This window comes from Salvelinus fontinalis, chromosome 4 (genome assembly GCF_029448725.1).
Source record: "Salvelinus fontinalis isolate EN_2023a chromosome 4, ASM2944872v1, whole genome shotgun sequence".
In the NCBI taxonomy this organism is placed as follows: domain Eukaryota; kingdom Metazoa; phylum Chordata; class Actinopteri; order Salmoniformes; family Salmonidae; genus Salvelinus; species Salvelinus fontinalis.
The window spans coordinates 74,896,967-74,913,808 of NC_074668.1; the positions used below are offsets into that span (position 1 = coordinate 74,896,967).

At 44.5% G+C, this 16,842-nt stretch overlaps 1 protein-coding gene across 3 annotated transcripts in view; it reads left to right on the plus strand.

Moving 5' to 3' along the window:
* Positions 1–16,842, plus strand: part of LOC129854393 (diacylglycerol lipase-alpha-like) — a 39,460-nt gene that overhangs the window by 17,886 nt on the left and 4,732 nt on the right. The window contains exons 4-20 of one of the 3 annotated variants that reach the window (XM_055921372.1): positions 1,350–1,451; positions 1,658–1,796; positions 1,885–1,944; positions 2,071–2,158; positions 2,299–2,433; positions 2,570–2,647; positions 2,748–2,872; positions 3,251–3,401; positions 4,109–4,192; positions 5,511–5,588; positions 5,862–5,942; positions 6,094–6,236; positions 8,157–8,225; positions 8,318–8,390; positions 8,528–8,736; positions 10,403–10,529; positions 13,317–16,826. In XM_055921372.1, coding sequence (XP_055777347.1) covers positions 1,350–1,451; positions 1,658–1,796; positions 1,885–1,944; positions 2,071–2,158; positions 2,299–2,433; positions 2,570–2,647; positions 2,748–2,872; positions 3,251–3,401; positions 4,109–4,192; positions 5,511–5,588; positions 5,862–5,942; positions 6,094–6,236; positions 8,157–8,225; positions 8,318–8,390; positions 8,528–8,736; positions 10,403–10,529; positions 13,317–14,153 — 2,579 coding nt within the window. In that variant the 3' untranslated portion in view covers positions 14,154–16,826. Of the gene's footprint in view, positions 1–1,349; positions 1,452–1,657; positions 1,797–1,884; positions 1,945–2,070; positions 2,159–2,298; positions 2,434–2,569; positions 2,648–2,747; positions 2,873–3,250; positions 3,402–4,108; positions 4,193–5,510; positions 5,589–5,861; positions 5,943–6,093; positions 6,237–8,156; positions 8,226–8,317; positions 8,391–8,527; positions 8,737–10,402; positions 10,530–13,316; positions 16,827–16,842 lie in introns of those variants that run through there. The other 2 variants (XM_055921370.1, XM_055921371.1) reach the window with 2 other exon arrangements.

Sequence of the window (16,842 nt, forward strand, 5' to 3'; positions counted from 1 at the left end):
GCCACCACCATGCTTCACCGTAGGGATGGTGCCAGGTTTCCTCCAGAAGTGACGCTTGGCATTCAGGCGAAAAATAATGTTGCTTCTCATGGTTTGAGAGTCTTTAGGTGCCTTTTGGCAAACTCCAAGCGGGCTGTCATGTGCCTTTTACTGAGGAGTGGCTTCCATCTGGCCACTCTACCATAAATGCCTGATTGATGGAGTGCTGCAGAGATGGTTGTCCTTCTGGATGGTTCTCCCATCTCCACAGAGGAGTGAACATTGGGTTCTTAGTCACCTCCTTGACTAAGGCCCTTCTCCCCCGATTGTTCTGACCGGACGGACAGCTCTAGGGAGTGTCTTGGGGGTTCCAAACTTCTGCCATTTAAGAATGATGGAGGCCACTGTGTTTTTGGACCTTCAATTCTGCAGAGATTATTTGATATTCTTCCCCAGATCTGTGCCTTGACACAATCCTGTCTCGGAGCTCATGTCCTTCGACCTCATGTCTTGTTTTTTGCTCTGACATGCACTATGGGACCATATATAGACAGGTGTGTGCCTTTTCCAAATCATGTCCAATCAATTGAATTTACCACAGGTGGACTCCAATCAAGTTGTAGAAACGTCTCAAGGATGATCAATGGAAACAGGATGCAGCTGTGCTCAATTTTAAGTCTCATAGCAAAGGTTCTGAATACTTATGTAATGTTGGAATCGGCTAAACTTTGAACATTGAGATATTAAATAAATGATAGAGACGAAGCCTTGAATAGAAAGAATCTGTAGCAACCCAGAAGGCTTTGGAATGTGTTTGATGGAGGATAGCGATGTGTTGATATAGGGAAGATGGATATCTGTGGATTAGGTGAAGGAGGGGTTGAGGTGAGGGGTGAGGTCAGTTCCCCTTAAGGGAGTAATCAGAGTTAGTATCTGGATACCTTCTTTCTCTTGGGCATAAACTAAGGATGGAGAGAGGGAGTGTCTTTAAGTAGGATGTATATAAACTGTGATGTGAGAAATGTTTTGCTGTCTGATTACTGAGTACAGAACCTTTGGGAATGACTAAACTTGGTTAAAGCTTCTCTAGTGTCCGTGAGTTATTTACTCTGAAAAATAAGAATCTAACAGTAAATAAGGTATTTCGTTTTTTTGCAAAAATGACGCTAACATTTCTAAACCTGTTTTATGGGGTATTGTGTGTTGATTGCTGAGGATTTATTTATTTTTAAATCCATTTTAGAATAAGCCTGTAATGTAACAAAATGTGGAAAGAGTTGAGGTGTCTGAATACTTTCTGAAGTATCCTGTCTAATTTCACAATATTGAGTAATGTTGTTTCTCTTCCCTCCCTGCTTTCTCTCTTTCAGCCATTTTGTTGGTGGAGTTGGTATATGCAGTGGTGGGGATCGCCTGGCTTTTCCAATACTACCAACCGTGCTCTGATGTCACTGCCAAGAACCTTGCTTTGGGTGAGTTAGAGAGGGAGTACGAGGGAGCAGCAATCACTAGAGTAAATATGTTGTAGACTAGAGTAATCTTCAAAGAGAACAAGGACGGACTTGTAAAACAAAGTAATGGAGTAGAAATGCCCATGGGCATGTTTTGCTTTTCTTACACCATTGCGTGGTTCGTTATGAAGATCACAATATATCAAAACTATCCCGTCTCACCCCAGGGATTGTGGTGTGCAATTGGCTGGTGATCTTCAGCGTGTGCTTCACGCTCATGTGTACCTTTGACCCCACGGGACGCACATTTGTTAAACTGAAAGCCACCCGGCGACGCCAACGCAACCTCACCACCTACACCCTCAGGTTGGTACCCTCTTCCCTGCATACTACCGCCTGTACACCCTTAGGTTGGTACGATCTGCCCTACACACTACCATCTCTAAACCCTCAGGTTGGTACCCTCTGCCCTACACACTACCATCTCTACAGAGTATACCACCTGCACCCTCAGGTTGGTACCCTCTTCTCTACACACTACTACCTTCTGCCCTACACGCTACTACCCTCTCTGTCCTACTCTGTCCTCACCCAGCACAGCACACTAAGGTAACCATCCTGCTGTGCCTCCCTTCCTCAGACACAGGCTAGAGGAGGGCCAAGCCAGCAGCTGGAGCAGGAGACTGAAGTTCTTCATGTGCTGCACCCGAGCCCAGGACACACAGTCTGTGAGGGAAATAGAATTCTTGTTCCTCTATTCATCACCCAACTTCCTGTATGATACAATCTATTCAGTGAGAATGGTTGTGGTTAGGATCTGTTCTTGTGGTTATTCATGGTTCAACCTCTATCTCTCCTCTCCCGTTAGGATGCGTATTCTGAGGTGGCCAGCCTGTTTGCAGAGTTCTTCAGAGATCTGGACATTGTGCCTAGTGACATCATAGCTGGCTTGGTGCTGCTTCGCCAGAGACAGAGGTCCAGCAGAGGTGCCATCCTGGACCAGGTAACATGGGATGGGGACCAGTGTGGAGGGAGGGATGGGGGGGAAACGTTACAGGTAAAAATGCTAACAGAGTTGGAGGGCCTGTTTGTGTTTGACAGTCTTATTAGTGTGTGAAATTGTTGTTTTTCTCCCTCAGGCCAACAATGACATTTTAGCGTTCTTATCTGGAATGCCTGTAACTCGCAACACCAAATACCTGGACCTTAAGAACTCGGTGAGTGTGTTTGTGGATTTATATTTAACCTCTAAGGCAGCGGTGTAGCCTCTGTCTCTGTTTGTGGATGTATTTTTAACATTGTGTGTGTGTCCCTCAGACGGAGATGGGCATGTACAAGGAGGTGTGTTACTACATGCTGTTTGCCCTGGCAGCGTACGGCTGGCCCATGTACCTGATGAGGAAGCCTGCCTGTGGGCTGTGCCGCCTGGCCAGCTCCTGCCAGTAAGTCTGCCTGCCTCCCTCTCATCCCATGCACTTACACCGGTTTCACATTCATCAGTATTGACAACGTGGTATTCCACTGGGACAATAACACTGGTCAGACCCTACTCTCTGACACAGTGGGTAAACAATGGAGCACTGACACACAGCGTGTTCCACTCCACTGTTCAGACAAAACACTGACCCACGCACTAACCACTTGACTAGTGATACAAAGACCTAAATACACTGAATCACACAGATGTTTGGGTTTTAGACTCGCACACTCAATTTAAGGAACTATTGTAGTAATCTCTCCATCTCTCCCCTTTCTCTCTCTTCCTCTCTCCATTTTCCTCTCTCTCTGTCTCTGTCTCTCCCCTTCTCCTACTCTCTCAGCTGTACATCAGGGTCTGGCTCTAGGCTGTCCCAGACAGTGACAGTGGAGGAGGATAACTGTTGTGGCTGTAACATCCTGGCTATTCGCCGCCACTTCCTGGACAGAGAGCTGAAGCAGGTCCACGTTGTCTACACATCCTGGCACGACGCGGTGAGTACCAAATGGAAGGGTGACAGTCTGGACAATTACCAGGCATGAGTAGAATACAGAAGATACAACATGCAGTGTTAGTAGAAGCAATTTGCAAAGTACAGATGAACAGGTGTATAATTTGTCATATTGTCTGTCAGTCAAAAATTTGCTGTATCACTCTCCTTGGAATTGTTTCTCGAAATGACTTCTTGATGATATATTGCACTTAGTTCCCTCAACAATATATGTAATATAACACCTTGCATGTAATATAACACCTTGCATGTAATATAACACCTTGCATTGCTCTGTAGCAAGGGAAGTAAATCACACTGCCAATCGTCTGGCTGGACAAATACTATCCAAATCACATCCAAAATATTCCACCTGTTAATTATTTCCTGTTCGCAGAGGGATGTTGCCGTAGCGAGAAAGAGAGCACTCAAAACACACTGACTGATTTGTAAAGCAGACTTCTCTGTTAACTGGGCCAAGTCTGACTTTCCATCCATTAAACCACACCATGCAGGCTAGCTAGCAGAAGAGTGGAGGGTCTGGACTCTGCAGACTCGCATCACAGAGGGCGTTAGGCCAGGTCACTCCATGATGGAAGACATCATTATAGTCCTTGGCTGTTTCTTCTGCGATGCCTTTGATTGATGTGTGTTACCAAAATAAATAGATTTAGCTGCTACCTCTCACTATTCTCTCTCTCCCCTTCATAGGTTTACGAGACACCTTTCTTTGTGGCTGTGGATCATGGGAAAAAGAAAGTTGTCATCAGCATTCGAGGAACCCTGTCCCCCAAAGTAAGACACAGTGACAAACCAATGACTCACAAGTGACTGACCAGAGAGTCATCAAACTACCATGGTTGTGTTCCAAATGGCAACCTATTCCCTATTTATTGCAACACTTTTTGACAAGAGCTTCTGGTCGAAAGTTGTGCATGTAGTGTTTAAAAAAAGAGAGAGGGTGATGGCATCTCCCAAAAAGACTGCAACAACCTACACAGTCCACTATATAGGCCAAAAGGTTCTATTTGGGATGCAGACAATGACTCACAAGTGAATGACCAGATAGTCACCAAAGTCCATGACAGTCAATCATGGAGCACAATACAATGTTAAGCAGTACAACGACTTTCAGTGAAGTTAAATTCCTCGCAGTTCTATGACATCAAATTCCCATGAAGTCTCCATCTTCAACTGAACTCCCACACCCTCTCTCTTGTTGGCTGAACATTCTCTGGGCTCAATTTTGCTCAAGTACTGTAAAATCACTATACTCCGCAGCACGATTTATGAGGTAACTTTTCTTTAACAGTGTCCAAGGAAAGGAGAATATTATTTAACTGGAGCAGAAAGAAAATGTCTTGCACTTGCTAGCAGTATTCAGAACTCGCATCGAATATGTGTCAACCCATCTATTTAAAATGTCACGGTTATTTTTCTCACATCAAAATAGTTTTTTCTTTACTTGAGGAAATGGAGCACATTTTCTCTCTCTCACACACACATACTCTGTCTCTCCTGTCTTTCATCTTTTGTTATCACCTCCACCAATAAAGAAATTCTCTGGCAACTAAGAAAGTATTTTTCGGCCAATGAGGCCAATGAGTTCAGTCCCTCGCATTTGAAAAGGGATACCTAGTCAGTGGCACAACTGAATTCATTCATCCGAAATGTGTCTTCCGTATTTAACCCAATAACTGAATCAGAGAGGTGCCGTGTGGCTGCCTTAATCGACATCTGCCTTGATCAAGGGCAGAACGGCAGATTTTTCCACGTTGCCAACTCGGGGATTCGAACAAGCAACCTTTCGGTTACTGTCCCAACGCTCTAACCGCTAGGCTTCCTGCCGCTGAGTGACAGCTAGCATAGGCCTGCCCAGTGTAATCCAATGAGGGTGCCGGGAGACCGAGAGCAATGATATGGCGCACATATCTGCACATGTGAAGTAGTACGCAGTTTTCAAGGACCACTTTTGGCTCGTGAGTGCTACTTTCAGAACTAGTGGCTAAAAAGTTTACAAAAGTACCAGAGAATCTCTTTAAGTGCATGTAGTAGTATCATAACGTGTGTGTGTGTGTGTGTGTGTGTGTGTGTGTGTGTGTGTGTGTGTTAGGATGCCCTGACTGATCTCACAGGGGACTCTGAGCGTCTGCCAGTGGAGGAGCAGCACGGAAACTGGCTGGGCCACAAGGTAAGAATGCATTCACCCAGCCAGACCTAGTCAAATCAGAGGTTCCTTTGGGTGTCTCTTCGCCCTTTGTTACAAACTATCCCCAAGAGATATTGGTCCAATGTGCTCCCAAAGCACAGGGGCCATTTCACTTCTCAAAAGTGGAATGATTTATAGATGTAAAATGAGTGGATATTAAAATTATTTAATAAAGATGCTGAAGCGAAGAAAAAATGAATGTTAGTCTGCCTCTCTCTCTCCCCTTTTCCCTCCCTCCTTCTCTTCCTCTCTCAGGGGATGGTTTACTCAGCAGAGTACATTAAGAAGAAACTGGAGCAGGAAATGATCTTGTCACAAGCCTTTGGAAGAGATTTGGTACATGAGTGATATGTGAATATATCTGTGTGGTAGAAATGATTTGTGTATATTGGTTGAAATGTAATAGGTTTGCATAACTAACACTTTCATAGGAACAGAGCATTAGTAGAGTGTGTGTATACAAGTCTAATCCGAATGTTTTTCTCAGGGTAAGGGAACCATGCACTACGGGCTGGTGATAGTGGGACACTCCCTTGGTGCCGGTACTGCAGCCATTCTGTCCTTCCTGCTCCGCCCCCAGTACCCCACACTGCAGTGCTACTCCTACTCTCCACCAGGTGGCCTTCTGAGGTAACTATGTCCTTCATCATGTCATCAAACTATATGGTAGATGTAGTTGCTCGGCCCATTGCTTGTAGCTATTGCAACAGGACAGAAAGCACCAAGACCTACTCGGATCAAGAGAACTTTGCATCAGACATCCATATCCCATTGCTTGTATAGGCTGGAATTGCATTGGGAACTAAATTACCAATAGTACACTAAACACGCACACTGAAACGTCTCACCTTCAACAGTCATAAGATCACTGTGTAACATGTCCATGTGTGTCTTTCAGTAGATATTAGGCTCTATTATGGGGCTTGTTTCTTTCAGTAGATATTAGGCTCTATTGTGGGGCTTGTTTCTTTCAGTAGATATTAGGCTCTATTATGGGGCTTGTATCTTTCAGTAGATATTAGGCTCTATTACGGGGCTTGTGTCTTTCAGTAGATATTAGGCTCTATTATGGGGCTTGTGGCTTTCAGTAGATATTAGGCTCTATTATGGGGCTTGTGGCTTTCAGTAGATATTAGGCTCTATTATGGGGCTTGTGGCTTTCAGTAGATATTAGGCTCTATTATGGGGCTTGTGGCTTTCAGTAGATATTGAGCTCTATTATGGGGCTTGTGGCTTTCAGTAGATATTAAGCTCTATTATGGGGCTTGTGGCTTTCAGTAGATATTAAGCTCTATTATGGGGCTTGTGGCTTTCAGTAGATATTAAGCTCTATTGTGGGGCTTGTGTCTTTCAGTAGATATTAAGCTCTATTATGGGGCTTGTGTCTTTCAGTAGATATTAGGCTCGTATGGGGCTTGTGGCTTTCAGTAGATATTAGGCTCTATTATGGGGCTTGTGGCTTTCAGTAGATATTAGGCTCGTATGGGGCTTGTGGCTTTCAGTAGATATTAGGCTCTATTATGGGGCTTGTGGCTTTCAGTAGATATTAGGCTCTATTATGGGGCTTGTGGCTTTCAATAGATATTAGGCTCTATTATGGGGCTTGTGGCTTTCAGTAGATATTAAGCTCTATTATGGGGCTTGTGTCTTTCTGTAGATATTAGGCTCTATTATGGGGCTTGTGTCTTTCAGTAGATATTAGGCTCTATTGTGGGGCTTGTTTCTTTTTGCCTTGTGGCAAAGCTAAATAACCTCTAAAGCAGCCAGTCCCCTATAACTGGATTTGCAATGTAAATCATGATGGAAGAGGTTGTGTGAACATATGACATGTTCCAGTGCTCTGCCAGTCCAGTGCTGTTCTGAGAAGGTCATTTGTGGTTTGAACTGGTTCTAGATTATCTGTGCTGATCAGATGAGGTAGAGGCCTTTTGTCAAGTCCTCCAGTTTCTAGATTATAAAGCAGGGAACTCAGAAGCATCATCTCTGTATACACCAGTGTTTTCTGTGCTGAGATCTTTTTTCTTCATATTTGTCAGTCGTGACTCGTGATCTAGCATGTTTGTCAGTCGTGACTGGTGATCTAGCATGTTTGTCAGTCGTGACTCGTGATCTAGCATGTTTGTCTCTGATCTCATCTATTGATATTGATTAGATCCCAATCCCTTTTATGACACCGCTGTCTATTTTGGGTGCTTTTTATCGAAGGGCAACTCATTGCGGGCCTTGATGCCTCTACACATCGACGTTTGCTGTGGAGAGATGTTGAATTATTTAGCTGGAATGAGATCAGACTCGTGATTTGTGTGTGTGGAAAACGTCTGGCTGGAAATTCAGCAGCAACAGTTTCAGTGGTGACGGAGGGAAAGAGTACACATCACACTCTTACTAGACAAACACTTAGTTTTTCTGACCCGCTCTTCCTTTTTTCACATCCTCTTTCTCTTTTTGTGTCTCTGACAAGCATTTTGCTACACCCGCAGTAACATCTGCTAAATATGTGTGTGACCAATAACATTTGATTTGACTCTCCTCATCGTTTTGTTTCTACAGTGAGGATGCCATGGAATACTCCAAAGAGTTTGTCACCTCTGTTGTTTTGGGAAAGGACCTTGTCCCAAGGTATGTCATCTATGTAGAAACCCCACCTATTTCAAGTATCGTATGTCATGATGTACAGCTGTACTCATTTCTCTCCTGTTTGTCTCTCATAGGATTGGTCTCTCTCAGTTGGAGGGGTTTCGGCGCCACCTGCTGGAAGTCTTACAGAAGAGCGACAAGCCAAAGGTAGCGCATGTCTTTCTAATTAGATAGCAAACTGTGTGTGTGTGATCAAACTCTGTATATTCTACAGAAAGGAAGCATCAACACTGTGCACTAACCGCTATCAGTATAGGTTGTAACTGCTGATATCTCCCTGCCAGTGGAGGATCATTGCAGGGGGAACTAAGTGCATTCCTAAGTCCGAGCTGCCTGTGGACGACGGCCCCCAGCCCCAGACAGCCCCTGTGCCCCCCAGCACCCGTCTCTGGCTGCACCCCAGTGATCTCAGCATCGCCCTGTCAGCCTCCACCCCTCTCTACCCCCCGGGCAAGGTCATCCACGTGGTCCACAACCACCCCTCAGAGACATGGTAAGAGCCCTGGCATTACGATGATGGCACAAGAAAGTTTATTAGTCACATTGACAGGGTCACAGATGTCATTTCAGGGTACTGTGGAATCCTCTGACCAACAATGCAGGTCAAAGAGAAGTGAAGTGAGTCTGGGGGCAGGAGAGGGACAGGGGGAGCAGGTAGCAAGTAGCCTATTGGTGGCTACTCAGCAGCCTGATGATCTGGGGTTGGAAGCTATTGGCCAGTCTGTCAGTTTTTACCATGATGCTCCTATATTGAGTGTTGAAATCAGGGAGAACAGGCCGTGGCTCGGGTGGCTGAGGTCCATGATGATCTTCTTGGCCTTCCTGCGACACCTTGTGTTGTAGGTGTCCTGGAGGGCAGGCAGTGTGCACAAGATGGTGCGTTCGGCTGAGGGTACCACCCTCTGTAGAGCCTTGCGGTCAGCGGCGGCAGAGTTGTCGTACCAGGCTGTGATGCAGCCCAACAGTATGCTCTCGATGGTGCTCCTGTAGAACACTGAGGGCCCTCGGGGACAGGCCACATTTTTTCAGCCTCTTGAGGTTGCAGAGTTGCTGTCGTGCCTCCTTCAGAGATTAAGATCAACTTTATTATCCCACCAGGGGGAAATTTGTTTGGTCATGTGCTTAAAAATACTTTACAGAAACTACACAAAATAATTCATTCAATGTGCTATAGCGACACGTTTAAAGTGAAAGTGCAATATGCTGTATACTGGAGGGACCAACAGACTATCTATTATACAGCCTAATGGCTGTTGGAATGAAAGAGTCCCCATATCTATCTGTTTTGAGTGAAGGGGATGAGCAGTGTCCTGTAAAATGCTTTCAACTTTTAGGAGGATGAGTTTTTGTGTGCAGGTTGGTGGCTGATTCTTGATCTATACCAATTATCCTTCCCGCCGTCTTATGCGCTGAAGCTTCTTCACCACGGTGTCCGTGTGGTTTGACCATTTCAATTCCTTGGAGATGTTTATGCCGATTAACTTATTTTTTGGACCGTCTCCAGGGTCCTGTTGATGAGGATGGGAGCATGCCCAGCCTGGTTCCTCCTGAAGTCCACAATCAGCTCCTTTGTTTTGCTGACGTTGAGTGAGAGGTTGTTTACCTGGCACCATGCCGTAAGAATCCCTACCTCCTCTCTGTAGACCGTCTTGTCATGTTTGGGACTAAGGCCTAATGCTGTTGTGTCGTCAGTGAACTTGATGAGGGAGTTGGGACTGTGTGAGGCCACCCAGTCTTGGGTATACAGGGAGTACAGTAGGGGACTGAGGACCCCCTTGTGTGGCTCCTGTGTTAAGGATCAGTGTGAAGGAGGTGATGTTGCCTACCTTCACCACCTGGGGGCAGCCCGTCAGGAAGTCCAGCATCCAGTTGCATAGGGAGGAGTTCAGTCCCAAGGCTGAGAGCTTTGTGGTGAGCTTAGCGGTATTGTAGTTGATGAACAGCATCCTCACATGCATTCCTTTCGTCCAAGTGGGTGAGGACAGTGTATACTACCAATCAGTTTAGTACACATCTAGTGTGACATGTTTTATGCTAATTGGATAGAAACTGTACTAGTGAAAAGACTGGCTTTACGCAGACATTACTTTTGGTATAAATGTGCATGCATACATCATTTTGCTGCGTATATAATTTAGCATGCCCCTCTCTGTGTGTAGCTGTGGACAGGAGGAGCCCACCTACTCAGCTCTCTGGGGGGATAACAAGTCTTTCAACGAGGTCATCATCTCCCCTGCCATGCTAAACGAGCACATGCCTCACATGGTGATGGAGGGACTTAACAAGGTCTGTGAATATAATAGATACACTGTCCATGTCTGTCTGGGTTTCCTTTGTGTGTTGGATGGGTGGAGGTTTCCTGTAGATAAAATGAGAGTGTAGGGGTCCTGGTCAGATGCTCTGTTGGGGAAGGTGGCAGAATAAGGTAGCGGAGCGCTGGTGAAATGCACTGAGGGAAGTATCAATTAACCAAACCTCATTCATACACTGAGTTGGCAGGTGATGACACTGGATGAATGGTCTACAGTTGAAGTCGGAAGTATACATACACCTTAGCCAAATACATTTAATCTCAGTTTTTCACAATTCCTGACATTTAATCCTAGTAAAAATTTCCTGTCTTAGGTCAGTTAGGATCACCACTTTATTTTAAGAATGTGAAATGTCAGAATAATAATAATAGAGACAATGATTTATTTCAGCTTTTATTTCTTTCATCACATTCCCAGTGGGTCAGAAGTTTACATACACTCAATTAGTATTTGGTAGCATTGCCTTTAAATTTAATTTGGGTCAAACGTTTTGGGTAGCCTTCCACAAGCTTCCCACAATAAGTTGGGTGAATTTTACCCCCTTCCTCCTGACAGTGCTGGTGTAACTGAGTCAGGTTTGTAGGCCTCCTTGCTCACACGCTTTTTCAGTTCTGCCCACACATTTTCTATAGGATTGAGGTCAGGGCTTTGTGATGGCCACTCCAATACCTTGACTTTGTTGTCCTTAAGCCATTTTGCACAACTTTGGAAGTATGCTTGGGGTCATTGTCAATTTGGAAGACCCATTTGCGACCAAGCTTAAACTTCCTGACTGATCTCTTGAGATGTTGCTTCAATATATCCACATAATTTTTCTGCCTCATGATGCCAACTATTTTGTGAAATGCACCAGCCCCTCCTGCAGAAAAGCACCCCCACACCATGATGCTGCCACCCCCGTGCTTACCGGTTGGGATGTTGTTCTTCGGCTTGCAAGCCTCCCCCTTTTTCCTCCAAACATAACGATGGTCATTATGGACAAACAGTTCTATTTTTGTTTCATCAGACCAGAGGACATTTCTCCAAAAAGTACGATCTTTGTCCCCGTGTGCAGTCGCAAACCGTAGTCTGACTTTTTTACGGACGTTTTGGAGCAGTGGCTTCTTCCTTGCTGAGCAGCCTTTCAGGTTATGTCGATATAGGACTCGTTTTACTGTGGATATAGATACTTTTGTACCCGTTTCCTCCAGCATCTTCACAAGGTCCTTTGCTGTTGTTCTGGGATTGATTTGCACTTTTCACAACAAAGTACGTCATCTCTAGGAGACAGAAGGTGTCTCCTTCCTGAGTGGTGTGACAGCTGCGTGGTCCCATGGTGTTTATACTTGCGTACTAATGTTTGTACAGCTGAAGGTGGCACCTTCAGGCGTTTGGAAATTTCTCCCAAGGATGAACCAGACTTGTGGAAGTCTACAATTATTTTTTCTGAGGTCATTGCTGATTTCTTTTGATTTCTCCATGATGTCAAGCAAAGAGGCGCTGAGTTTGAAGGTAGGCCTTGAAATACATCCACATTTACACCTCCAATTGACTCAAATTACGTCAATTAGCCTATCAGAAGCTTCTAAAGCCATGACATAATTTTCTGGAATTTTCCAAGCTCTTTAAAGGCATGGTCAACTTAGTGTATGTAAAATAAATAATCTGTCTGTAAACTATTTTTGGAAAAATGACTTGTCATGCACAAAGTAGATGTCCTAACCGACTTGCCAAAACTATAGTTTGTTAACAAGAAATTTGTGGAGTGGTTGAAAACGAGTTTTAATGACTCCAACCTAAGCGTATGTAAACTTCCGACTTCAACTGTATTTGGGGCGGAAATTTGAGGCTGGTAACTCTAATGAACTTATCCTCTGCGGCAGAGGTAACTCTGGGTCTTCCTTTCCCGTGGCGGTACTCATGAGAACCAGGTTCATCATAGCGTTTGATGGTTTTCGCGACTGCACTTGAAGTAACTATCAAAGTTCTTGAAATTTTCCGGATTGATTGACCTTCATGTCTTAAAGTAATGATGGACTGTCATTTATCTTTGCTTATTTGAGCTGTTCTTGCCATAATAACTTGGTCTTTTACCATATAGGACTGTCCTCTGTATACCACCCCTACCTTGTCCCAACACAACTGACTGGCTCAAACGCATTTTTTAAATATTTTTTTATTTAACCTTCATTTAACTAGGCATTAAGAAGGAAAGAAATTCCCAAAATTAACTGTTAACAAGGCACACCTGTTAATTGAAATGCATTGCAGGTGACTACCTCAGTTAAATAATCTGTCTGTAAACAATTGTTGGAAAAATTACTTGTCATGCACAAAGTAGATGTCCTATCCGACTTGCCAAAACTATTGTTTGTTAACAAGACATTTGTGGAGTGGTTGAAAAACGAGTTTTAATGACTCCAACCTAAGTGTAATGTAAACTTCCGACTTCAACTGTATGTATGAATGTGTTTGTGGGTTTCTGTCTGTAAAAGCTTTCCTAACAATTGTATGTTTTCAATGAATAGTTAGAACTAACCTCATGTTTTCTTGTGCTGTAGCTGGAGAAGGGTGCTGTTCACTGACGGTGTGCTGAATGTTCTGTCTGGGCTGCTCCACAGACACTACATGCTTATGCTATACTGAGGTTACTCTGATGGAACTGCATTGGTGTTGGAGTGTGTATGCTGTGTGTTGGGTATTGGTGTAAGCATGGTGTTGTGTGATTGAAACTGCAGTGGTGTGTTTGTATGTCTGTGTGATACTTATGATGTTTCTGCAGGTACTGGAACCATTTGGTCTCAGTTCTGAGCAGGCAGGTGCAGAGCCAATGGAGGATGAGGGCCAACCAGCCAGCACTGTTGTGGTCATAACCTCTGAAACAGAGCTGCCCTCTACACCTCTGCTTTCAGATACCTCCTCTAACGCCCACAAAGACTCACTCTCTACCTCTCCTCTTTCAGATACCACCTCTAACCCCCACAAATACTCACACTCTACCTCTCCTCTTTCAAATAGCTCTTCTGATACCAAGAAAGACCCACACTGTTTCTCTCCTCTTTCAAATACATATTCTGATACCCACAAAGACATTTCCTCTCCCTGTTCTCTTTCAGATTGTGCCTCTACCCCCAAAATAGAGCTGCCATCTACCCCTCCTCTTATAGGTAGTCTTTCCCCCACTGAACCATCAAATACCTCCCCCCAAATAGACCAACCCGCCGTCTCCCACATAGACCAACCCGCCGTCTCCCACATAGACCAACCCGCCGTCTCCCACATAGACCAACCCGCCGTCTCCCACATAGACCAACCCGCCATCTCCCACATAGACCAACCCGCCGTCTCCCACATAGACCAACCCGCCGTCTCCCACATAGACCAACCCGCCGTCTCCCACATAGACCAACCCGCCGTCTCCCACATAGACCAACCCGCCGTCTCCCACATAGACCAACCCGCCGTCTCCCACATAGACCAACCCGCCGTTTCCCAATTATCGAATGACCCCTCTACTCAGGAAACGGACTTGTTCTCTACACCTCTGTCACACCCACTCTCTTTTCCTCAAGCATCAAGTACCCCCCAAACAGACCTACCCTTTCCCCCACAATCATGACAGACAGACCCCCTCCTCTTACAGGTGTACCCTTTCACCAAGCCCCTCTGAACCTGTACTATCCAATACCCCTTCATCTACCCAAGTAGACTCTTCAAATACACCATCCACCACCCTCCCACTACCTATCCCAAATCTTCTGGTTTAACGTTAGTCTCTGCCTCCTTTCCAGCTCACATTCCTCCTCTGCCTCTTCAGTCTTACAAACCCTGTCTTGCTCTTTGCTTTAGCTTCAAATTGTTCAGATTGAGAAACCACCTACTTACTAACTAATGCACGCTTTTCTCTAGATGCAGTGAGCTTTCCATGGTTCCATTTCTCCAACACTAACCCCCTCTTCATTATTCCTTGTGGCCTCCTGCTGTTACAAATTGGCAGCTCAAGGTGTCCTGAGTAAGGAGGATGTGCGAAGCTTTTCTGAGTCCTCTGATTCCCCCACAGTTGGCATCATGGCACAAACAGACCGGCAACCAGGCTACTGTAGACCGTGTGGTCACATCAAATAGATTCTAATGGTCTGGTTTTAAATTAGAGTAGCCTGTTACCTGACAGTGATGACTACTTGTACAGATTGACTAGCCTGACATAACCTCCCACCATTCAGACCAGTTCACTTTATATTAGTGAGATGGAGCACTGAGCTAGCCCTCGTTTATGCTCAATTCATTGATATAATTAGTCAAAAGATAAATTGACCTAATGTATCTCAATGGGTTCGTAAACAAAGAGGGAGGACGTGCTGGTCTATTAGTCATGGTCAGTGCTTGACTTGGGCAGGAGCTCACCAGAGCTGAATACCTGCACCTCACATTTTCTACTGCTTGAGCTCCTTTTCCTAGATCAAGCACCTAAATGTAAACAGTACCAGCACTCAAAATGAGTGCCAGTACCTATTTCAGTCCAAATCAAGCACTGGTCATGGAGGCAGAACAGTTCTTCCCTGGTACTGTTCTGTGCTGTGGGAAAGCACTCTGAGCACTGTTGGAGATGCACCTACTGGTTGATGTGTTTTACAGTATTTGATCTTGGTGGCTTTGTTTCTGATTATGTCCCCTATGGTGCTGCTGGGGTGTTGGGGATGTGCCTTTTTCTATTGTTGTTGCTATGGAAATATTAAGGTCATGCTGCTTCCTGCCTTATTGATCTTTCGCCTGGTTCTCAGTATGTGCTATAGTTATATCCAGAAAAGTACTGTACTTCATTTAGTTTTTTATAAGCTGATTGACAGCCATCATTAGCTGACTGTTTTTACTCACATTCCTCTTTGTCCATCTCTTCCTGTTACACATAGCTTTCATACCAATACCATGCATGTTTGTTCAATGTTAACTCCCATTATAATTTATTTTCATGTTTCATTATAGCCATTTGTCATTTTCATATTGAAATGTTGTATTCCATGTCACAATGTGTTTAAAAAAAATGCATGGCTTGTGATCCACATGTTTTCATATTTATTAATGATATTGTATGTTTTTGAATAATGCTTTTTTTTGTTTTAACTCATTAAAGACAAATAACATATTTACCTGTGTGGTGACGTGATTACCATGAGTGTAGTTACTGTTGTCTGTGCTCTCTCTGTGTGGTGACGTGATTACCATGAGTGTGTAGTAACTGTTGTCTGTGCTCTCTGTGTGGTGATGGGATTACCATGAGTGTAGTAACTGTTGTCTGTGCTCTATATGTGTGGTGACGTGATTACCATGAGTGTGTAGTAACTGTTGTCTGTGCTCTCTGTGTGGTGATGGGATTACCATGAGTGTGTAGTAACTGTTGTCTGTGCTCTGTGTGGTGATGGGATTACCATGAGTGTGTAGTAACTGTTGTCTGTGCTCTCTGTGTGGTGATGGGATTACCATGAGTGTGTAGTAACTGTTGTCTGTGCTCTCTGTGTGGTGATGGGATTACCATGAGTGTGTAGTAACTGTTGTCTGTGCTCTCTGTGTGGTGATGGGATTACCATGAGTGTGTAGTAACTGTTGTCTGTGGTGATGGGATTACCATGAGTGTAGTTACTGTTGTCTGTGCTCTCTGTGTGGTGATGGGATTACCATGAGTGTGTAGTAACCGTTGTCTGTGCTCTCTGTGTGGTGATGGGATTACCATGAGTGTGTAGTAACCGTTGTCTGTGCTCTCTCTGCTCTCCTTATCTTTTTCATCAGTTTAGATGATTAACCTACTTAGGGTGTACACACCACACATACATCTGAGTAGGCCTACATTGTATGGACTACTTGTGCAGCAACATGTAAGATGAAAGTCTGAGATTTGTATCCAGGGGTATAGTCCATGACTTTGGTTTCTACTCAGGTTTGGTGTTTGCCTGTGCTATCCAGGTTTGTTCAGTATTCAAGTACCATGCTTAAACAAATGAGGGTGGATGGACTTAGTGTTTCTGACCTTCATCTTTCCCTTCACTTGACACAGTGTTGACTCGTCTCAATGCCTTGTTTTCAATAATCTTAACATTCACTTTTTCCTGTACTAGCCTACCTGTCAATCCATTGTTCTTGCTGATGTCAATTACATATTACAGGCAATTCCAGTTCTACAGCACTTAAATTCTCCTTACTGATCACCTTAGTTCACTGTTACTGCTCTCCCTCCTTCTTCAGTCCTTCCAGAGCCTCCAAATCAGTCAATAATGTCTACAATGCTGGTAGCAGTAAATTGACTGCTCCTCCTA